The sequence below is a fragment of the Eretmochelys imbricata genome, chromosome 5 (assembly GCF_965152235.1).
Source record: "Eretmochelys imbricata isolate rEreImb1 chromosome 5, rEreImb1.hap1, whole genome shotgun sequence".
Taxonomy (NCBI): domain Eukaryota; kingdom Metazoa; phylum Chordata; order Testudines; family Cheloniidae; genus Eretmochelys; species Eretmochelys imbricata.
The window spans coordinates 109,959,765-109,984,965 of NC_135576.1; the positions used below are offsets into that span (position 1 = coordinate 109,959,765).

The following is a 25,201-nucleotide window of genomic DNA, read 5'->3' on the forward strand; positions in this document are numbered from 1 at the left end:
ACTAGTGACAGCTGTGTGGCAGAGGGGAAGAAAAAGACTAAGAAATGCAAGTGCAAATAGTTCTGTGAAGACTGAGCATTCGAAAAATAAATCAAATGTTTTCTTGATACTCCTGAAACGTGGTCTTTTAATTTTAAGGGGGGTGGGGTTGCAACAGTACGCAGATCAAGAGAATTAACTGAGTTGCGCAGCTATGTGTCACATTGACTTCTAATATTTTCCTCCATTCCTGCATTAAATTGCACTGGCTAATTAAAATGGAATTTGCCTGCATTACTAAAAGTTAAGAAATGTTTTGAGAGTGGATAAACCAGAAGAATTAACAATGTTTTGTTTTTATTTCAGACTGTTTTTTTAAAATATAGAATTCTTTTCAACAACATGTTTCTCTGTGTGAAAAGGAACATGTGCTACAGAATGATGTTACTGGATCATGTTTGGAAATAATGGATATTACAATGAGTTTTATTCTGGGTTGTTGTTTTTTTAGTAGCTGGGAAACTGTTTTATCCGTGGAAATTTTGCTCTTATGTTCAAGTCTTATTATTTGCCCACTGATTAGATTTCTCTATGGAGGTCTATTCTTCCTTGAATGAGCACATATTGGTGAGAGAATATAATCTGTATTGCTACAAACAGGAAAGCAAATGAAAGTGATATAAATGACTGGAATATCAACTGATATCCGACCCAATAAATTTAGAGCAGAGAATAGGAGAGCAGAATATTTTAAATTCTTTAATAGATAGACCATCTGCCAAACAAAATTTTTAAAACTCTAAATATTTCATATTAAAAATTAATTTTACTGTTAAAAACGCACAAATTACTAGACAATAACTTGCAAATAGCTATGTTCTGCATTACTCTGTGGTTTTAACCAACTTTATCTGTGCAAGGGAGAAAGTAAATAATATGCTATACATTCTGAATATACAAGTTTAAAAATATTCTCGTATTGCACAAGGAGTTTAAACAAGAATTATTAGGGCTACATTAACAGTGTATGTGAAACTGCTTCAGGAAGTGTTGCCTTTGTCTAAAACTAACACCAAATAGCCTGAACCATCTCTAACTCATGTCTATTTGTAACTGATCTTGCAAAGTTACATGCAAGTAATTAAATGAAAAAGCACTAGCAGTTAGTCACAAGGCAACATAGCAAGAACATTTTACTTTTGTAAAATACATTAATAAAATAAATTTACCACAAATAGAAAAGCAATGGTTACTTGCTGTTTTTGTGGGCATATTTAAGTGTATACAGCTTTCTGTGGCTGCTGTTGTAAATATTTTAATAAAGCAATTTATAACAGCATATTTTAAAGGCTTGGGTTGTTGTTTTTTTTTCTGGGCCCATTTTAAACATCCTTTAGATATTTAAGTATCTTTAAGTTACACAACAGGAACAGGGGATAGAACTTTGAGATGAGAAGATTTGGAATGCTCGTGTTTCCTATTAGTTGAAAGCTGCTCATAGAAATGAAATTAAAAGAAAACCCCTCTAACAGCAATAAAAAAAGTAAAATTCAAGTCATTTTCCCCTGGTTATGTCTTCGTACTGAAACAAAGCTGCACAGAATGGACAAGCAATCATCGATCATACTTGTACCAACAGATTGCTAAGCATTGGAACACTTTTGTAACATACTTTAAAAGACCCAGAATTAGTAGTGCTTGTTTTGAAACACTGTTTTTAGGTGTGTGTGGGGGGGGGGGGGTGTTTTTTAAAAAATCTTTACATACTCAGAAAGTAACTTAATTTAAATGTATCCAGTGAACAGCTACAGTAGCAGAATCATCACTGGGAAACAAAGGGCATTGTGATCTAACTAATAGCCTTGTGGTGACCTTTGAGATGCTGACTGGTCTGTCAAGCTCCATCTGCGATATTCACTGCATAGTTAAAGGAAGGGTTATTAACTGTCATAGGGCTTGGAGACTGAAGGGTCACTTGATCCTCAAACACAACATGGCTTTAATTCACTAAACTTGAGAGGCTCGGTCCTGTGAAATGCTAAGTGCTATTGGTGGAGGGCATGCAGTGCCTTGCAGGATAAGGCCCTAGGATCATGCCAAATGCAAGCAGCACAACAATATCACATTTCTTGGTTTAATATTTTCATTACACAAAAGAAATGGGCATCATGTTACGTGTGCTCTTTACCCTTACCTGCCCACCTTTGCTGTTTATTTTGGAGGCAATCAATAGGGTAAAAATATGGGAAGATATGGGATTGTTGACAAGTTGCACTTTACACACACTTAAAAGGAAATCTCAACATTTTCCAAATTAGTTTTGGCCGGTGTAGGGTTAACGCATGCAGCATCTGCCTGACCACTGACTCAACAACTTCAGATTTTAAACACACAACCCTTGTTCCACTACTGGATTTAACAGGGAATGAGAAGTAGAGGTGACAGCAATAATGGGTCAGAAGAACTACTCACTGCTAAACTGCTGCTTTACCAACTGCTTACAGTAAAACAGTCCATTAAGAGTTGCCCTTGGATTAAAGACAAGTACGTAATTTCAAAATGACATGTTTTAACTTGATATTTTGCTAAGGATGGGCACTCTTACAAGCTCATAAAAAAATGAAGTGGTTTGATGGAACACTAAGGATTAATGTATATGCCCAATGCCACTGTCCCTCCTTTGCAAAAAATGTCAGCCCGGAAATATCTGACTCAACAGGTTTATTTAGAATAGAAAGTGAGATTTTTACATGCATTGCTTTGATGCAATGAGAGCAGCTGCATTGAGTTCTCTCAGTGGTTTGCAAAACCCAAATAAAATGCTCGCTCTGTGTTTTAAAAGGTACTGTGCAAATGTGTGCCACCCACCCAGTCTGGAATAGCTTACATTTCACCATTTTCAGAAAAGATAAACATAGCCGAGAAGGAAATGATAATGTAAAAACAGCTTGGCATGTGAAATGAGGAAAAAGCACTGTAGACTATCTGGCGAGGCAAAGCACACAAATGTTATTTTGTGAAAATTAATAGCATCTAAAATGGTGTTCCCCTCCCTGCTCTCTCCCCCAACCCCTTGCCCAAATTAAAGATATTTTATCTAATTCCTAGTTGAGAGGTTTCTAGAAGTGGTAAGTCACAGCTGTGTTGACATTGAACTTCTTGTACATGGCATACCAACGTCATACTGACACACTTTACAGATGCTTCGTTACAAGCAGCACCAGTCACTTGATTTGAAAATACCTGAGTTAACTGTAAAACTGTTCATCTCTGGTCTTTTCTACAGTTAACCTCTCCTTTATAGTTTTGGAAATAAACCAACACCTTGTTATGTTTAGACTACAGATATCTGCATTCTGATTGGAATTTGACACTGACCAGTGGTTCAACTCAGTGATACCCCAGATATCACCTAGGAGCACCTAGGACCCAGTTTACCCATCATTTTAACAAGACTTTTTCCCTTTTGTTCCCACAGAAATCAATACCACAATGACCTTCAATTTAAAATACAAAGTAATTAATTACCTGTTCTGTTGAAAAATGTTGATATCTGATTTGCCTGGAGAATTTCAATTATGAGCAGACTAGTTCTTTACATGCCCCCTTTAATACAATAGACAACACCAGAAACCTAATTCTGCACAACCTAAATGGTTTGTTTGTTTTTTAATAAAGAGATATAAATATTTACTCTGAAAACTTACAACTGGAAACCTCTCTCTCACATGACATATCTCTTCTTCATTCAATGAAACCACAATCCTCTACATGGACAACTGTGACATCACAATTGATATGGAAATAAGGGCATTCCAACATTATATATACAGCAACTTAATCATCTAAAAGGGAACTTTTCAGTTTCAAACATGACATTTTAAGTCTGCATTAGAATTAAAAGCATTAACCTGCAAAAGCCAATAATAAGAAAACTTAGGACTTTAAGAGCCAAATTAATTATCATGATATCTTTTGAGGTATGTAATTATTATCCCCATTTTACAGGTGAAAAATGGAGGCAATGAGATTAAAAGACTTGTGTATGGCCATCCGGCAAGCCAGTGACTGTCTCACGTTTGGGTTTCTGTGTTTTGTTCAAACACTCAAAAACATCCCTAACATCTAAAGCTTTAAGAATACTGTGAACAGAATGGAGCTAACCACCAGCCACACTTACCCAACCAAGACAGGCAGGGATCATGTTTCTGAGAGCTGTATTAGAGCCAACTAACTAAAGAAGGTATATATAGCATAATTCAGCTACCAGGGTTAAAGCCCTACAAAAAAAAAGTCTGTATGAAACATGGTTGCAGCTACCATTGTGTGCAGAGAGTCTTAAATACATTCCCTGAACTACTTACACTGATGCAGATGTTAGTGATATCATCAATGGTGGCACCCTTATTTCAGGTCTAAACAGGAAAGAGATAAAATAACTTTTTCTTTCTTTAATAATCATCCATTTATTTGGGGCTCTGTGAAATAAATCAATGAGAGTTTTGCAACCAGTTTCAGTGAAACCAGCAGAGTCCCCCTTTTTGTAAAGACTATCATTGATTATATGAATGTCTTGAATTCTTAAACCTTTTTTAAAAAAAGAAAGCATGTCAAACTATGATGAGGAGAAACTCTTTCCAGTAGATACTTGTAATGATTACTACTGCTAATACCAAAAAAAATGTATAACAGTTAATTTTATTTACTCATTTTTATGATGTAAATATCCAAAAGTTCAGATCACTCTGAATGAAAGAAATACCAGTTTGGGGATTACACGATTAAATTGAAGATAAATAGTTCATGAATGGACTAGTTGGATTTTCTGTAGATTTGTACAGAATCTACATTAGGCTGGTTAATAAGATACATTATTCATGTACTTGATTCATTAAAAAATTATTTATGAGGATGCAGTATTATTTTAATGTGGAATCTCTGCATAGAGGATGGGGGAGTATTGTGAGCCTAATTGAAAGGAGAAAAAAAGGGTTTACAGGATGGATAAAGAGCATGTGGATGAGATTTAGTCAGGTAACAGTTGTGTGATAAAAATCAAATATGGGACATAATGGGATAGAAGGAAACATATTTTTTGTGCAGGGAAGGATGAATCATATGTTCACAGCTGGAAGCTCTGTGGATCCTTATTTAGCGAAGCAGCTGCAGCCACTGTTTCGCCACATTCCCACATCAACAACAAAATGGTGCCACAGAAGAGAAAACACGTATCAGGCTCCAGCTGCTATCTGCACCCACCTCTCCTCTCCTACTTCCCTAATGAAACATTTACTCGGTTTTCTTTTCACAGTTGGTGGATGTACAGAAATGTATATGTTAGAGATTGCATAGACTCAAAATGCCACATCTCTGAACACGCCTGAACTTTGGAAGAGGTAGGGGGCAGTAGAGGAGAACAATTAGGAATAGATCCTGATTTTGCAATTCCATACTATTTCCATCATTTCATTTATTTAAATAATTTAAACACACACACACGCGCGCGCACACACACAAAAAGAGTACAATTTAAAAATGTCTTTGAACATTATTAAAACTGATAGCAATCAAAGGAGTAAAGTGTTTATTGCCATATTCAGATTTCTTTTAAATGGCTTCCAAATTTGCAAGTACAATATTGCACCCATAATGAATTGCAGATAAATTTATATATCTGACTTTTGTATTTTCAGGCATTGGAACAAAGCAAAAAGAGGATATGGAAAAGTATGTTTTTCATGTCGAAGGAAGTTTCACGTAAAAGATGCAGAAATGTTGCCTGTAGCTTTTATTTTTCAGGCCTCATTGTTCAAATCTATTTTAGCAGACCACCAGTTAGACAAAATATTTACTTCCACTGGATTTGAAAATATGTTTCATTACTCAAGTACATGACTAATATATAAATGTACATACATATGTGCTTATATATGAATCAAGTTTTCTTCCAAAGTGAAAAAATTTGGGGAGCGTTCATCAGTCAGGTAAATTAAAAAAAAAAAAGCCCAGCAGACATTACAAAAATCAAATTATGATACCAAGTTTCTCTTGCTCTTTAACATAACTAAAATTTTTTAAAACTTGGATTTTAAAGGTGACAATTATGCAAATATTCCATTATTCAAAAATAAACATAAATACCTCAAAAGAAAAAGGAAAAAAAGACATTTCTTTCATTGCATACTTCTGCTATGCCTTTACTAGGTATGAGTATCTGCCATAAGGTACCAGCAGGCATCGTGTCTGAATAAGAATTGTAGAACCGGGCCCTTAGACCAATTCTCCTCCCGCAATACTTCCTTTGATTGGAACGGGAGCATAGTAAGGGACTTTGGCCAAATCCTCTGGTGTATAAAATGGTGCAGTTCTACTTTGGAGCTGCACCATTTTACCCACCTGAGGATTTGGAACACCATGTTTTTGTCTCATATTAGTGAAATGAATGTTTGACTATTCTCTCCCCTAAGAGAGGAGACAGCTTAGTAAAAAGATATTTCTTTAACTAGACTGTCAGGTAGTTTGATGGAGTAGGAAGTTCACAAACCACTTTTTACTGTCTTTATTTACAATGCTCTTGCCATACTCTAAGTCTGACCTTTTACTTGTCTCCTTCGGTGATTAAGCTAAGGAGGAACTAATGGGACTAGCTCCTTTAAAAGAAAGACATTTCTGCTGAAAAACAAAAGTAGCAGTTTCATTTGAATTTTTATTCCTCAAATTCCTGTAAAAACAATGACATGATTCCTCTGTAACAAAAAGTTTGGAGGATTTAATTTTGCTTGCAGTGTAAATTCACACTCTTTGTCTAAGAGGTCTTACATTTGTTAACATTTCTAAGCTGCTGCTGTTTTATCTTACATCTGCCAAGTGCTATTTCTATATCACAGCTCTTTTTGCTGAACTTTATTTTAAAAACCTAAAGAAGGGTATACAGAAATCTTATTGGGGAGGAAGGGGAAGGTTTATTTGCAAGAGAATGAATATGTGTTTCCAGTTCTCTTTTTACTTTGCTGTTTACTCCTGTGATGAAAATGGACACCTTGCAAAGGAGCCTATAATGTATTATGAAATTCTGCAAAATGATTAGTTCTATTCTACACAGATTCTTTTACCTGGAAGTGTGTTAAAAATTATTTTACGTGTCTTGGGCATTGGTGGAGATGGGGGGAAGAGGAGTAGAGAGATCATTGAAATAGGAATGTCCACATGGCATGAGACAGAAAGTCAACTATACAATCACAGAAATTTCTTAATACAAAGACAGTATTTATTGTGCAGCTAAACAACTCTTCACTTATATATTTTCTGGGTTTCTTCTTATTAAAAAATTATATACATGAAATAAAATCAAATACTGAAGCGAGGGGCACCATTTACGGCAAACGAACAGACAGATGATGCCATGTTATATTTCAGTAAGAAATACAACAACCTAGAAATCTATGAAAATTATGACTTTTGCATGAAGTAATATGGAGTTCCTGATATCCACAGACTAACACTTTATCATAATGAAAATAATCTCATCAATCTGCTCGGTCTCTCCTTTTCTGGGCTGAACACCAGTGTTAAAACTGATCGTCTGATGGACAAGGAGGAGTCTATTAAAAAGAACAAGACGACTCACTATGATGAGAGCATTATTCTTGCAACATGCCTACCTACATGAAGCCAGAGGTTTTGACACCCTGAGTCTGTGACTGAAACTGGCTCTCTCCCTGATGTTGATGCTCCACTGCCTGATTTTTGTGGGGGAGGTTTTGCTACAATACAACTAAATACAAAATGCAGCCAATGTGCTATAAAGAATGTTTTTAGTTATCTACTCTTCTCAGATTAAGGTGTAGTTTGTGGCACATTATAAAGCCCCTAAGTGTCAAGGTACTTCTTTATGGAGTTTTGCACAAGGGCACATCAAAGTTCTATGATTAACTATCTTTTCTTCTGTTCTGTTTAGAGAACATTGTACCCTGATAGACATGTAGTCAAAGAGTAAAGTGTTTTATAAATCAGATATTTAGAATCAACTATAATCTGCTTAGGCACCAAGGTTAGCCTTACGTTCAAGACATATAGTGATTAAGCAAAGGGGCTTTAAGACTTGGAGTTTTATAGAAAACTAAATAAAGCACAGTTTATTCCTGCAAAAAGAACAGAATATTAGAATCCTCACAATCTAAAGCAGCACAAATGAACAAGTTCTGATACAGCTAGTGTTCTTTTTTTGGTTTATAAAACAATAAACCTGAGAGTTAAGCTATTTCTTTTCCTTACCTGATTCCCCCAAGCCCCTCCCCAACATGATTTCTAATTTAAAAGAAAAACTAATATTAGATAAAGCAACACATAATTTGACAGCCTACCAGTTAAATTCTGACAGGGTCAATAAAATGAGAGCTTGCAGGAGTCTCAGCTGAGGAACACTTTCATGAATGCCCCCATTGTGTAAACTCTCTGTATATCCTGCCTGCAAATGACAGTCATATGCCACCAGCTGCAGGAGGCATTCCAGCAATGTCAACTGCTGTAGGGCATTTAATGCAGGGTAGAATGGTGGGTTCATCTTTTTATTTATGCCTTATTAGGGCAACAACAGCCACTTCAACTAATTTTAAGTATTATGCTTTTAAAAGTCTATGATATTTATTTGGAAATCCAAGAAAATATATAATTAAAGTCTTGCTAATGGAGCCTCTCATTTTAATAGTAGTTTTATTATATAAAGCCAGCTGGAAGTAATTATTTCTTTCCAAGTATAGTCTTCATTAATTTGTGATCCCCCTCTCCCCCTCCCCATCCCATCCCCAACACACACCAACATCTACTTCAGATGTTCTTATCAAATGTCTTGAATAAATTCTCTGGAGAACAAACAGCCATTTAAGCCTATCTCAATTACGTTGAAAGACCCACACCTCCTATTCAAAATATAGCAGGTACCATTTCTGAGGATACCTTTTCCACATGCCTTCCACTTTCCCAACTATTTTAAAGGTGTCTGTCTTATAAACTGATCTTTTAGAGAGATTTATTACAACTCAAAACAACTGTCACTCAGTACATGTACTATCAATTAAGAATCCAGTCTGCACACATGATGTCAGGTTTACATTTTAAATTGTTTTTGAACAAACTCACTGATGCCCAAGTTTGTTATTTGCTGCCTACAAGGTTATGACAAACAAATCTCTTTTTAATCAACCTTTTCATTACATTTTATCTTCTTCCTTGTTTTTAATGTTTTCACAAATGAAAATGAATGCTCATGTTTTTGATAGGTTGGGTTGTTTTTTTTTATTATTTTAAATAGTAATAATAGCAACACCTTGCTAAAGCTAGATTCTTCCTTTTACAAAGTAGAGATCAAATTGAGCTGCCTTTCAGCACCCTCCTATGATAAGCCATGGCATCTGATCACACATTTTTATCATGCCTTCACTCACAGGCACACTTACATAGCAAAACACTGGACTCTTTGCATGTCATCACCTAAATACCTCTAGAAATGACATTTCCCCTCCCTCACCTCTTTCCCCAAAGTAATTTAGCACCAAGGTTGATGTATTATTTCTATTACTTCTAAACAGCAGATTTGTATTAATTTTACATCAGAGAGCAACAGATAAATAGGAAAAGAGAGGAAAAGGATGGTGAGATAGAAATAAATTAGTTGTCTCTCATAAAGGGACATTTTACCATCTTCCTTACACAGAGACAACAAGATCTCAAAAGCTGTCCCTGAGAAAGCAGCAATAAAACAGCAGACGAGTCCATAAGGCCTTACGCATTGTGAATGCATGGGGTATTGGATATGCTAAAGGGAAATCAATCCTTGTGTAAAAAATGTGACGTTCATATCTATGCGTTTTTAATGCAGAAGCAACAAAGAACTCAGAACTTTTAAAAAGTCAAAACTGGATATCATCTGGAAGACTTAATAGAGATACCAGCTTTTTGGGTGGGGGTCACTATTAGAACTATGCAAAACGTGGTGATTTCAGTCGGCAGGAGTTCCTGCTAGCTTTCCCCCTCCAATTTTATGTTATCACCTTTCATGATATTGCTCATTCCAAAGTTTCATTTTGAGGGTTTCTGGTTCAAATTCAAAATTTCAAAAGGAAACTGAGTGGACCCAACCAAGTTTTGCCTGGTTTCTGGTGTATATCATGTAATACTGATCTCCCTTATATAAAAAATCATAGATAGGCCCAGGTTCCCTCAAAAACTCAGACCTGACTAGGTTCTTTAACCGTGAACCTAGAAAAATCTTAAGATTGTAACAAAACAGAGAACTAGGAGATACTCACCTGGTTTCAGATTTCATTGAGAAAGCACTGATATCTACCTTTCTAAGGTTTTTGTTTGTTTGGTATCTATATTTGAACACCAGACAAGATTAAAAGACACAAACGCTAGAAACAAAGAGATGTTTTTCTTTTTCTAAATGTGAAGGGCCCTAATTTGTGAGCCATCCACAGATTAACTTCAGGCAAGTTCAACACACAGAAGGTTTACAGGATTGGACCCCTAGTCACAACTCCCACTCAGAGGACTAAACTGCTGGCACTGATGATTCTATTATTAAACTATACCCTGCCCTGGATGCATGATGGGGACTTAAGCAGACATCAATGGTAAGTACAGGTTTGAATGGGGGTGGCCTTTTAGATAGTGTTTTACTCTTATTAGTGTTCAGAGATTGGATTGATCATCCATACATCATTCTCATTTAAATTATATGAAGTCGGAAGTGTTCCATTCCAGAGGCGGTGTGCTCTTTAGGAAATATGCTAGGAAGTTAAGAGAGGAAATATACATATTCAGAATCGATTAATTCACTCTGTTCTCTGAAACTTTGAGAGAAAGTTGTCGGTCTGTTGTTAAAACAGAATTTAAATTAATAAATAACTTTCTCGGCAGATTGTCTTAGGTTAAACTGAGCTGACCAAAATTATTGTGGGGAGGAGGAGGATCATAGTTTTTTTCCCCCCAATATCAGACACAGTGGTCATCATTAAAATCCCAAGACATTTACCACACCACTCAAATTCTACTATAAGGGGCATATCATCAAGGGGTAGATAGACACATCACAGCATTTGCCTTTACTGAGGTACTTGTGGCATTCACCATATTTAAATAAGAAACACCTCAAATGCCACACGCGATTTACCTTTGGGTGATGATGGTAAATTTCACTTTTAATGATAGGCACTATGTGCATTTCCTCACTTCCCATCTTGCTTTCCCTAAACTAGCATTATTCATTTGACAAGAAAACCTTACTATCCTCTGCATTCTCTTATGAACACAGAATCTTGTCAACAATCATAGCATTTTCCCTTCACAACTCCAGGGCCCTAGAAGTTGCAGGTGACATCCTTTTCTCCCTTTCCACGAGTATATGGAGAGACAACCGCAGTAGAGGATGGGGAGGCCGCAGCTTTTCAACAGAATGAGAATGGCATCAACAGTATGTTGCTGGCAACAAAGCAACAACATGAATCAAGCAGTTCCTAGATGCCCCACCCACTGATGGAGACTGCCTCTCTGTGGCAGAATGTTATGTGACATCTGCTACCACTTGCACCATTTCCTTTACTGTCAAAAAAGTGAAATCATATAGAAAACAGTCTTCAAATATGTCAACAGGGGAAAAGAGGCAATCAGATATCGCAGTGGTGAGCGCAGTATATGAACCTACATTGAACAGAAATAATGCAGCAGATGCCTGCCCACAGACTGGGGCATGACTATTATTTTAGATGTTATTTGGGAAGAATGCCGTGCAGCTGAGGATCCCATCCTGCTGCTTAGAAAAACTGTAAACAAAAGCAGAATAAAGCTCCTTATTTAATAAAGCTTCTTTTAAAAAACCAACCATTAATGTACTAGGATTTTAAAAAAATAAAAAAGCTTTCAACATATATTTTGGAATGACAGCTTTCTGAATTGTAGCATAACATGGCTATAGTGATTCTCTTTCTAAGGGGAAAGATCAAGGGAAAACAACAGTGGAATTCTCCCTCTCTCCACCTGTCTGTTTCATCCTTCTTTTTTCTTGAGGCCATGTGATTTACCACCTCTTGGCTATAGTTGGAGCCCCAAGTTTGGATTTTTTTCTAAACTATGAAGAGCCATTAGACTACAAGAAAAATCCTTCTACAAAAGCAACAAGCACTAGTGTGTGAGAAAACAACTGCAAAAAGAAAGTGACACATAGCATACACGCTGAGTATTTCTAGTAAGAGTAAAACTCTCTAAAGCTTTTGTTTCTGATTGTAGTTTATGACGGCAGTTCTCTATCAGTGTACAGAGTGTTCCTCTGCAATCAGCATACTGTGTCACAATGACCTGGCAAACGTGAATGCTTTCACTATCACTACAGTCCTTGCAATCTTGTCTCAGCTGTGACCCATTCACTTTTGCCCCAACTTCTTGGAGATGCTTTACTCAGCATCTAATTAGTTAGGGAAGAATTTTCCTTGGCTCTTAACACTGACACAGGAGTAGGAGACTCTGCTGCTGTAATATCCCAAATTTGTCCTGTCACTATATTAATCAAAACTCCATAAATCTATGCATGAATAAATAACTGCTAAAGTACACACAGTATAAATTTGAAAACATTATATACAAATATGTAATGCACAATACATACAGAATATAGGCTTCCAAATATGTATTATGTAGGTTTTGTATAGTTGTGCGTATACAAAAATTCTACAAGGTTAAACAAATATATGATGAATGGTATTCCAAGATAATCAATATAATCAAATAAAACATCTAAAACACACACATTTGCAAAAAATATATCTAGAAAAATATACCACAGTTATTCAACTACAGGTAAGTTAGCCTGCAAATAATAAAAACAAGAAAAGAAAGAGCTCACTACTGTTGTAGTTTTAAACTGTATACCATTCATGTATCTGTTTACCTACCTATATGCATGCATATGACGGCGTATGGTACACACAAGTTCAGCTTATATCACACACCGTATCTTCTAGTGTTTCTATTCTTGAGAAAAAAAAAAACTCGCGGGGACATCATCATCATTTATTTGTGAATATAATATGAAATGCTAGAATGATGAACTATAATTGAACTATAATTGTTAAAAAATTACAAAATTAAAACATATATCTGAAAAAGGTAATGTAACTTGAGAGACCTTTTAATGCAACAGACTAAAACTATATGCAATTCATATCAGCACAGAGATACTTATCCATACACAGAAGAAACTATTGTGGTAAACTTGTCTTTAAAATGATTTTTAAAAAAATACACCAAATAACTATTGTGAGCAATAGTTTGTGTCACTTATAGCCAGCGTAGTATAGTTAACAGCCAATTGTGCTAGCAAGCGTTGATCTCCTCAAAAAGTGTTAATAGTAAATCTATGTATGCAATTTATAGTGTGTTAATATGAAGTTAATAATCTCTGCATATATACGTAGATTAAAAAATATCCCTTGGGTTACAGTAAAATAGTCAAGCATTTTATATGTGATAACATTGCATACATCCCTTTTAACCAGCAAATCAGAAGTATTCAAACAGCAGATTACCTTCAATACATATGTAGTCAGTCATAGCCACATTTCTCTTTTTAAATATCAATTCAATAAAACAGTTTGTGTGTCTATGTCTACATTAATTTGAGAAACTGTCAGATTGTGAGCACTAGAACAACTCACAATAGTCACTGCATATTGGAGACAATTTCACCATAATATGAATTTGTATTTCAATAATAAGTATTATTTAGCACTTTCATTGGAATAAGCAAGATTTTATGTGAGGAAAAAATGGACTCTACTATATCATATCTTGGTTTAATAGATGCTTCTATATTAATAAAAGTCATTGATTTAATGTTTAGTTTTCTTGCTCTGCTCCTCACCTATCTAGAAGTGATTTCTCTGGTGATAACTAACACATCATGCTAATGAGAGAATCTAATGTACAATAGAAAAATGTCACTACTAATAATATTTGCATGAAGTTAAACAAAGCAACTGTAAGAGAATGTCAGACAGTTGCTCCTTAATAAGATACAGTTACACAATGAAATTATGCTGTTAATTTTGTTACATCATTGAATGAATCCTAAATTACTATATAACGATGCACAGACCCATTTATAACAATAATATACTCCTTTTCACTCTTGTGGGGGAAAAAAACTTCAGGAAAAGGTTTCTTCTTTTTATGTGAAACAGGTTAAACATTCTTCCTTTTTAACACAAAGGTAAATGTCTGGCATTTTGTGTCACTGTGGGTTACAGCCATTGCTCTCATGGTCTCATTTCAGAAATGACTTAAAAGTATTTTAGAACATTACAGCCCCTAAGGTAACTGGATGAAGAAAAATGACATTTCTTATTCTGACAAATGCACAAAACATTTATGAAAGCAGAAAATCCTGCTTTTTTTTTTTTTCATCAATCAAAACCAGGCCTCCTTTTCTGTTGTTAACAAGCTCTTGCCAGACTAAAATGGGCAGTGTGTGCCCTGGACTCAACCAGATGAGCAGGGAAGGGAAACCAAGGGTTTCTGGCCATTCTCGACCTGTCACTGATCAAAGTGACCCAAAGAAGAACTTTCAAAAAGTTAAGATTTATGCCCTTTGAGGTTATCAGCTATTCTTCTGTACACAGAACGGGATAATCCTTTTAAAAGAACCATACTTTTATATTGAAAAAAAGATGCATAGACAGAACAAGTCAGTCAAATGGCCATGTTTTAAACTTCTAGTAGATAATTTAGAAGTTGTGTTTCCCAATCTCTCCCACCCCAACAAAATCTAAATTTGCTCTGGAATGTGATGTCTGATTTTCCTGCACCAGAGCAGATTGTCACACAAACAGACTCAAACGTGTTCATCAAAGAAGGAATGCAAACACAAGAACTCCTATACGTACTGATACCTAAATCTGGATGATCAAATCTAAACACACTGACATTTTCACAATACACTTCCGCGTAGTGTCCTACTACAAGGTTTTGCTATAGCTGTTGAGAAAAAAGTTCTGTAGCATGCAAATATGTAGCTTTCCCAGGAATATTGCAGGTGTCTTTCTAAAAATTGCTTTTGTTGTCCTGCTCTAGTCTTTGTACCAGAACCTGCTAGAGACTGATTTATAAAGGTGGGAGTTTGGGGGGCGGGGGAGAGAAGAAGTTAAAAAATGTGCAGAAAGCACAGTATTTTATTCAGAACATATAATACCACCTCTGCTGTTACTATGTATATCTGCAAAACTTTCACTAAACATTTCATTCAAACCTACGGTAAACTTTCTCTTGCGAGTGAAGTGCATCTGATAACGAAATATAATTTGTACTGTGAACAAAAATTTATCTCAAAGCCTAGGCATGAAAGGTGAAACACCTCTATTTTCAGAAGATGGATGCTAAAAATTAAGTCATCTTATAATGGATGAAAAACAGATAAATGTGATACTCAAGATTTAATGTTAAGAGAGAAAAGAACATCGACACTGTCACACGTTTGCAGCTGCACTTGACAGAGTTTGTGCTCACAGTCTGCACAAGCTGATCTAACAAATTTAACGAATCAGAAAGATGATAAAATGTTATCCTTTAAGAGGGGGATTAATGCATTACTAATAACTCACCTCCTCTGAAAAGCTTGGTGAAAAATGTGTGTGAACTGAATGTATTTTAGTTCATGATAACAAATAAAAACATCTTATAACAAAATTATGAACACAATGCTTGAACACACAAGTGAAGTATAGACTTTTTAAAATAAATCTGTTCAACATTACCAGCTTTACAATGCTACTGTGTGTATTCCAGTGGAAGGATTCACATTGATGCAGCATCTGCCATGCATTTAGTCATATGCTACATATCTTCCCCCCTCCACTCCATGAAGAATATAAACAGGACCATACATATGTCCAGCAATGCACAGAAGGCATTTAACATTCTCAAGCATTAGCATAATTAATACTTTTTCAAAAATGTAACAGCCTCGTTTATGTGCCAGTTTTTCCTTGTCTATCAACTAGTTGTCTCAAATTCTTTGCATCTTCTACCCTGTGATGTCCTTCATTTACTTTTGTTTTCTTCTGTTGTTAGTGTTGAATATTTTCTAGCACTCCTGAGACTACGTAGATCTAAATCTGTTTGGAATAGGTCTAATATGAAACATGCAATCTAACACTATCTATGTGGTGCAATAGCTATTTATCAATTGATCGTTATCTGGATCTGGTTATGTTAACTCTTTTGTAGCTGAAGGGGAAAGAACCTATCCTACAACCCCAAATGTCTAACCTCACTACTGAACAAAAAATGCAACACAAGTTATATAACTGCTTTACATTCTATTGCTGAATATCAATAAAAACCAATGTGTGATACATCAAGTATATATGCATATACCTCATATAACCTGTGCAGCAGCAGTCATATACTTCGTAGCACACAGTACATATGAAATGTGCATCTCCACTAGGAGATGAACTTTTTACTTTCAAGAATGGGACATCAGACACAAAGAGTTGCTTATTCATCTTATGTTGATTACATTTCTATACCAGCTTACTGTATCAGCAGTAATCAGGGTCCCTCTACAGGATATATCAAAATATACCTTACTCAGATACATTCATCCTGCCTAAGCTATGTTGCTAAAAAACTCTCCCCTAGACAACTGCTATAGATTACTATTTTCACTGTCAGGTTTTGTGTTTATCAAAAATGTTCTTTTATAACTAATATTCATGATTATTTTCTTACTATAAGCTATAATAAAAAACTGATGACACTACCTTCTCCCTTTTTGTACAATACAATGCTTTTCAGGTAAATAGGGGTTCATTCATCTCATTTCCTGCATTATAAATGTTTAACTAAAAAGCACACATCATTTAATAACTCCTCTTTTGGACAAGGAAGTACTTTAGTTACTATTACTCAGTGTGGGACCATAACTGGAAACTACTTTTTAAAAAGTCAAATCATCTCTGGAAAGGGAGGCACCCTGTTAAAAAGCTTCAGTTTGAACTTCCCTCCCCTGCTTGAGCGGAATCCAAGATGAAAGTTTCTCTTTTTTTCCTTTTTTCACCCAGAAGAGCCAAGTAATTGTGCAAGAGGAGCTACAGCACGCAGGGCGCGTATCACCAAGTGCATGGTACAGAGACGCTGGCTCCTGTGATTAATTATCAGTTATTACTGGCCTTGCAGTAACATTTTAGCTTTCCCGTCAGAACCAGCATACCAAGCTGCCTTAAACGCGGCCCCCGGTGAAGGAGCAACTCTGGGGAGGACGCCAAGGCACAGCTCCGCAGAAACAGTGTGTGTGTGTGTGTGTGAGAGAGAGTGAGAGAGAGACCCGACAACTGAAACTGTCTCCTCTAACGACCCTCAGCGCTGTGCTGGCAGCAATTCCAGCACAACTGCTCTCCACTCCTTAGGTCTGAATAAAGCTGTTTTCTGCCACATGAAGTCAATTAAGCTGCTCTAAGGGGCCCCCTAAATTTAGTATCAGTTTGATTTTGGGGCTTACATACTCTAGAAGAAGGAAAGGACTTTTGCTGGGACAGCAGATACTTTTATTTATGGGGGGGGAGTGGGAGGAATGAAACAAAACCAAGGCAAACAAAGAAAGAAACCAGTCTTACCATAAGCAAAGCTCTGTTTGGAAACTTTAAAACAAATGCCTTGCTTTTACTTCAAGCTTTATTTTTAAAATCTTTTTAAAAAGGAGACCTTAGGGAAACAATGAAGTAACCATGCACATTCCAATGACATAGTTATGACAGTTCAGAGGCTAACTATGTAGTGATACATTTAAAAAAAAATGTGGAAAGAAAAGAAAAAGAAAAGAAGAGCACTAAATACCATGTTTTAATATAAATGAAAAAAAAACAAAACACATACCTGTTGGGACATTCTGAATAAGAGGTTAGTGTCAGCGTTCTGCCATGTCCCCATGAAACCAGATTCGGTCGTTGCCGTTCTTGTTCCGAACTGCATGGAGTTGTCAGTGCAGGAGTCTCTTAAAGTCAAGTCTCTTGCCCTCTTTCGCTCTCTGTGTCTCTGTGTCTCTCTGTCTCTCACATCCACTTCTGCCTCTTCTGACTGAAAAGTGAAGGTGGATTTTTTGAGTCTCTTGGCAGCCAGTAGCAAGAGTGTAGTGTAGTTAAGAAGCTAGCTGCACTGTGCATTTCATTTGGAAACGGGGGGTTCAGGGGAAGGGGTCAGAGCTTCTTTTGCACCTTCTGCACAGATACCCCTATCATTTATGCATTGATTGTGACTCCCCAAGCTTGCCTTCGCTCTGTTTAACAGCTGCCTGTCAGGTGTGCATGCAGCACTAAGGAGACCCAACCATCAGCTTCAAACTCTCAGCCACTGGATGTCATTGGATAACAGAGCAAAGAGTCAACTGCACTGCTCCACTATCAGGCACCAAATGACATCCTGCACTAACCCCTCTCAGTCAGTCTACAGACACACACACACACTCTAACTAGCACACTGATCAGAGTGATCACAGTGAACTGGGAGGAAAAAAGGCTGTGGCCCTTTCCCTGTCTTGTTCTGTTTTTCTTCAACAATGCTGTCAAGTACAACATGTAATATCTGACACTTACCTACCACACAGAATCCGTAACCTTTTTTTTTTTTTTAAAGCGATTACTCTTAAATATAGTCAATATTCACTTACAAGAAAAATGTGAGAGTTGGCCTGGTTATTGTCTAAATATTAGGTGTCAGGCAGCCAACTACCGTGGGATAGTCCCTTCCCGTCCCAAATAAAACTCTTACCAAAGAGGGGAAAAGAGACACAATCCAACTCCTTTTGAAATTAAACCAAAAAAAAAAAAAAAAATCACATGCACATTTCATCTCTCACATCCCTGTTTCCCTTGTTAATCACTTAACTGTCTCAAGTAGCATCTTCGGAGAAGGGGGGGATGTAGAAAGGAAGTGTCTACTTCATTCCCCCCTAACCCCCCCAATGCAAAGCTGAGATTTTTTTTTTTTAATTCCTGGATTAACCATACACAATATACCTTCAAACTATAATGGAGAAAGAGATGAAGCAGAAAAAAAAGCCAGTCCCACCTACTCAAAAAGTAATGCAAAGAGAATAACATTTTTCTTTCAGGATCTTTCCCCTGCACTTAGGTAACATTTTTATACATAAAGAAAAACAATCCTGATACCTAGCAGATTTTTAATTAAAATGGCTTTAAAATAAAGCCAATCTTATTTGCTAAACTATTACCTTCTTTACCCTGTGTGTGAAGGGGGAGGGAAAAATCAACTACGTGAACTACATAAACTTCAAAAATGTAAAACAAAATTCATGCCATCTCATAAAAGCAGAGAGGGTAAAAAAAGCTATCCTTTCTAAACTTTAAATGTAAGGAACATTCATCTTCTAATAAAATCTACAAATTTAAGAGGACAAATGTATCACTCTCTCCCCTTTTCCTTCACTCACGAATAACAATAAACCTTACTCTCTGAAACAACAAAAGAAACAGAAGAGAGCTTCAGTGGCAGCTCTGTGTCATTAGCGTGCAATGAGAAAAGATGAGAAAATGTACACTATGTTGACACAAATGTGCCTTTCCCTTTAGATCCTACATCTCCTGAAAGCTTTTCTGTTAAACTTCTCTCCAGTTCACCACCATTAAGTATAAAAAAAAAAAAAAGTCTCGAAAGCAGCAAATTCAATATCTGAGAAAAAATAAACAAGAACCCAAAGAACTGTTGTCTTAAAATATATTACATCCACCTGTGGTCAATAAAAATATTCTTGTTGGGGGTGGGGAGATCCTATGGGTCAATTGTGCCAACAGTGGCTGTACCGTTACACTTAGCTATTACCCACTTAAACTCCCTCTAAAATTTGCTAGCCTCTTGATTTCTGAAGTGGCACTCAGTGCCTCAGTCAAGCTGCCTGCTCAGCTCCTGACCTTCCCACTAATGGCTGTTATTTGTGGGAGGCTTAAGGACACCGTCAATAGCAAGCTTCCTCTTCTCTTCTCTCTGCATCTCTTGTGCTTTCTCTCCCCCCCCTTTTTTTCCTGTCCTGCAGTCCTCTCCACCCAAGGGGAGGGGGGGGGGAGAAGAGAAGCATGTGCGCATATGCACACACACACACACACACACACACACACACAGAGACAAAATCAACTGGCATGCAGCAGCAAGCACCTGCAGTAATAGACTCTTTTATTAAAACTGTTATTCTGCAAGACTTGAAATTCCCGGTGGACTGGGCCATGTCAAAGCCGATATAATTAACTAGAGGCTCAGCAACGGATCAATTACCAGACAAGCAAGTGATAGTGAAATCAATGAAAGATCATCAGCCACATTATCAGTGTTGCAACTCATTAGGGTAAAACTGAGAAATGTGCTCAAAGCGAGCCCAAGCAAGGTGGCATTACAAAACAAAGGGCTAATTTGGAGACCCTGCTGTGTACAATCTGTAACAGAATTAGCCTTTTTCCCCCCTAAACTGCATAGCTCTGTAACTAAATGTGACAGACTGAGAGAAGCAGTTTATTAAGACACCAACTCCAAGTTTATTTAGTTCATAAACTCTCTCCTAGAAAATCAATACAGTCTGTACAGGGTTATTAGGCTGACTAGCTAATACATCCAAAACTCCTCTTCCTAGGCAGTTGTCTTGGCCAAAATGCTACCTACTGTAGGTGAATTCAGAACAGCTTCAGATCATGGTATCAAAGGAGGACCATTACTTATTTGTGATGTATGTCGCTGCTACTTCACAGCATAAAACATTTTTTTTTAAAAAAAAATCTTATTTTTGCTTAGATAATAAATGTGACACAGGAAGAAAACAAAATTTACACTGAAAACAGCTCCAGTCATCCTCAAGTCTATCTTTTCTAAAAGGCACCTTGTTTTAATGGCATTAATGCCAACATATAAAACTAAAAAACAAATACCTGATGAATCTGAAAAGGGATAGACAAAGAACGAGTCACTAAGGGGATCACAGGAACCTCTGCAGGGAAACTAAGATGGAAGTACACTTCCTAGAGTAATAGACTAAGTCTCTTCTACATCTTTTCTAAGTCTACAACTATTTGTATTTGAAACTGACATGAGAGTTACAAAACAATTGTCAAAATCTAAGCTTAGAATTCAACATTCCCCTTCTGAAATCTATCATCCCCCTCCCCGATGTCATAATTCCTCTACTGCCAGAAATATTCTCGGGATCACCTCAAAGAGCACACGTGATTCTTGTTAGTACTCAAGTTTGGCAAACACTGAGCGGACCATTATTTTTTCTCCCCCACAGCCTCCTTTGACTACCTCATTCTACAGCCACAAACAAGATATTTGCTCTGAAAATATTGAAGACAAAATCCTTAAGAAGAGTTCAAGAAATAATCACTTCCGCCCTACCTTTCTAATTACCCATATGAAATTCACAGATGTCACTGTTAACCCATACAACTTTGTATTGCAAGATAATAGGAACTGGGAATCACATTGCATTTTTCAGTTTCTGTGAATGGACTAATGCTGAATAAGAGATGTGGCCACTGGACTGTAACTTGAATAGGAGTGAAAGACAATAACCAGTGGTTATTTTGGTCATTTACCTGTCTAGCCCAAACATTTAAGGAGGCTTGCAATCTACATGTGAAGTACAGGCGATTGATTTTTTCCACCACTGAATATTACCCAAGCCTTTTATAACATTAAGTAGCTTTTGTGGATTTTATTTTTAAATATAAAATTGTCTGTTACTTCCCTTCGCCTAAAAAGGTACCCAATGCTACCACTTTGGCAAAAAAAAAAAAAAAAATACACTTGCCACATATTACATAAAGAAAACAGGATAACTAGGTAGTGCCTATATGTAATCCTCAGCACAGAAACAGTGCATAATGTTAACATCTCTTACTTCTTCCAACTTCCAATCTTATGAACATTTAAGTATTAATTAGTCCAGTCAAAGGATTAATAAAAATTTACTCAAAGCATTAGAAATTTAAAAAAATACACTCCAATTATACTGTATTATTAGGCAAGCTGTTAAACATGCAACATTTACTAACCTTTTAATGTTCAATAAGATGTAAAGTCTTTAAAGAGTTCCAAGTCTATGCTTTAGATACCAAGAAAATAATTACAGAGGAATTTTGCAAAATAAATAAATAAAATCTGCATAGATATAACTATGTGCTGTATATGTACATTCAATGAGGTCCAATTAGTCGGAAAGCATTTGCATTTCAGTTAGTATGAGCTAACAAGACTGCAGGGAGACAATGCAATTCTACTATGAGGGAAAGAAAGAATGCTGTTTTCCTGTAAGTATTAATTCCCCAAACTGATCATCTTAAAAATGTTACTGATCTTTACAGTATTTGTTTTCCTAACATCTAGGAGTTCACTATAAATGTTTATATTAACTATACATGCAACAGTGTCCCATAGATTACTCCTGGGGGAAAAAGACAGCAGCAGGCACAAATTAATTCATTTATACTGGTGATCTAATTATTTTATAATAATTGTTAATCACTTATTTAAAATGAGAATTCCTCAATTGTGACTTTGGTCCTAAGGTTTGATAAGATATCAAAGCATGAGAGACTATAATTTTGATGTAAATATAGCTGGTTTCAATGGCAAAGATACATACTTTCTAAAATGTGATCTCATAACTGGAATACATAGTTTGCTAGAGTCTAGGTACATTCAATTGACTTACTGTATAGTACCTGTAATTCCCAGACTTCAGTTTGCTGAAGCTGTTAACAGATTCTGTAATCTATAATGACAGTAAACTGGCCTTTGCTCTTCTCTTATTCACTATTCATTTTCAAAGCTTGGTTAAGTAGATAGCTGGGTTAAAGATCAGTAGTTTTTCATGTGATACACTCTGGTATTCATCTAATGGCTTGTCAGGACAAAACTGACCCTGTTCTTGCCAAAATAATAAAAATGGTCCTTCACATCGCATGACAATCAGCCCTTCCTTGTGTTGAAACGACTCAGCTTATATGATTAAGTTGTTTTATAGAAATTTTATAACTGAATATCTGATGTTGCTCCAATAAAATGGATACATTTCCCAACATGAGACAAATTCTTCTGCTTTCACTCACTAAAATAATGTATGCACGGAGTCTGTAACCAATCATGCTTGTACATTACTCAAGGATAAAAGTGAAGTCGTGAACTTGTGTCCTACTGGAGAGGGTTCTAACTTAATACTTGAAAATTATGCAAAATCAACATGTTGTTCCCACTTATAGAGGCGGCGATTCAATTGAGGAAATGTAATTCTTTTGCCCGAGAACAAAGTAAAAGACTTGCTCTGCAACCTCCGTTAGACACTGAAATGTTAACAGATGTCTTATGTGGGGGAAAAGAGAAGAATTGATAAAGGAAACCTCCTCAGAACAGATCATCCACCCACATTTACATATTCCTCAGAAAAAAATATTGGCAGCAGCAGCATGCTTTCTGTGAAACCTGCCACTCTTACTTTGCAAAACATTTTCCATAAGATTGAATACATAAGAAACTTCTGACTCAGAACCAAAGCCAGGAACGCGCAGAACCAGTTTATTATGTCATCTTCCAACAATGAGACTGCATACTTTTTAGACCTGTGTTCCAAATTCCCCTGCTGAATCCTCCTTCTCCTCCTCAGCTACAGTACTGGGCATTTAGGCGTCTATTTTTCCCTTTGATGTGTAAGTCTAACTCTCGTTAATTCCAACAGGAGCAAGTGTGCAGTGGGGGCATAAGCAGATGTTGTACCTTTTGGATTTAAAAAAAGTGCTCAGTTCAAAAATATTGGCAGATCACTGGACAACCTACGGGCAGCAGAACTTCCACCAACTCATACTTTTCAAAATCAATATTGTATTTATATTTCCATTACAGGTGGTATTTCCAAAAACTAATCATTAACAATGTTTGGTAACCTGTTTTATTCAGGGTCTTATCCCAGTAGCAGTTATAGGATATATCTGATAATTTCTCAGTAGTGCATTATGCAACATGGACACCTGTCTAATAATTTAACATGCAGTTACTGGTCTATAGTAACACATTCTTGTTAAGAAAGCTCCAGTTCCTGGCAGGCCTTCCCATCACACTTAATGGATATTTGCCCATTATAACTACTAAAATCACCAGCACAGCCTCAAGAATACTGATATCCACAAGGACCGTTGTCACAGAACACTAGCACGAATGTAAAAAATGTGACCTGCTACACATTGATACAAATCCCAACATGATTAGTGAAATCTCAGCAGGCAAAGTACACTGGGATATTGGTCGCTCATCCAATGTGTTGTAACAAGTCACAAAACAAACAATGATCAAATCTCTAAACAATCACCAAATCTATAGAAGCAGGTTCGGGGAGTGCATAGCATCCACAGCCACCACCTTAACACATTTCATTATTCTTGACATATTAGATAGAATCAAGGTGTGAAATGTTGATGTTTCAGGTTTGAGGGATATTATGCAAGCTTAATACTACAGAGTACCAGTGATAGCATCTCTCAACCCATAATAATAATAGTTATAAAACACTAACAGAAGATAATGTCACCTGAAACTACACTCCATTTTAAGAGGGAAACACATACTCTATGTTTTGAGCAACTCTGTAGCACAAAGTGAGGTACCTTAAGTTGCAAGTCCGACATCGCAGCAATACACAGGGGACATGGCCAAAGCCAGGCAGATCTTTCCATGTCTGCATGACACTCACCCACATATGACAACTCTTATGAGATATGGAGGGCAAAGAGATTTATGAAGCACAGATAGCCTAATAACATCCTTATAAACACACAATCTGATGCTAAGCAACAGCAGTTAATTCAGCTACATTGAGAATTTTATTGCACTTCACAATTTGCTAAATAATCAACTCCCTCTATAAAATGGCCTAACATAGACTAAAAAATGGTTGTCTACCTTTCATAACTGTTGTTCTTCAAGATATGTTGCTTATGTCCATTCAATTTGAGATGTGTGAGTGCCCACGTGAACATATTGGAGATTTTAGCTCTCATCCGTCAGCATATTAGGCACTTCTGGCCCTATGCCCTCTGAGTTCCTTCTTGCCGGCAACTCCGACAGAGGAGTAGGAAGGCAGGTAATGGAATGGACATGAGCACCACATCTTGAAGAACAAGAG

At 36.5% G+C, this 25,201-nt stretch overlaps 1 protein-coding gene across 1 annotated transcript in view; it reads right to left on the minus strand.

The window, feature by feature from the left end:
- Positions 1–25,201, minus strand: part of BNC2 (basonuclin zinc finger protein 2) — a 399,221-nt gene that overhangs the window by 262,080 nt on the left and 111,940 nt on the right. The window contains exon 2 of the mRNA XM_077816446.1: positions 17,905–18,105. Within this exon, the coding sequence (XP_077672572.1) occupies positions 17,905–18,105 (201 nt within the window). The remainder of the gene's footprint in view (positions 1–17,904; positions 18,106–25,201) is intronic.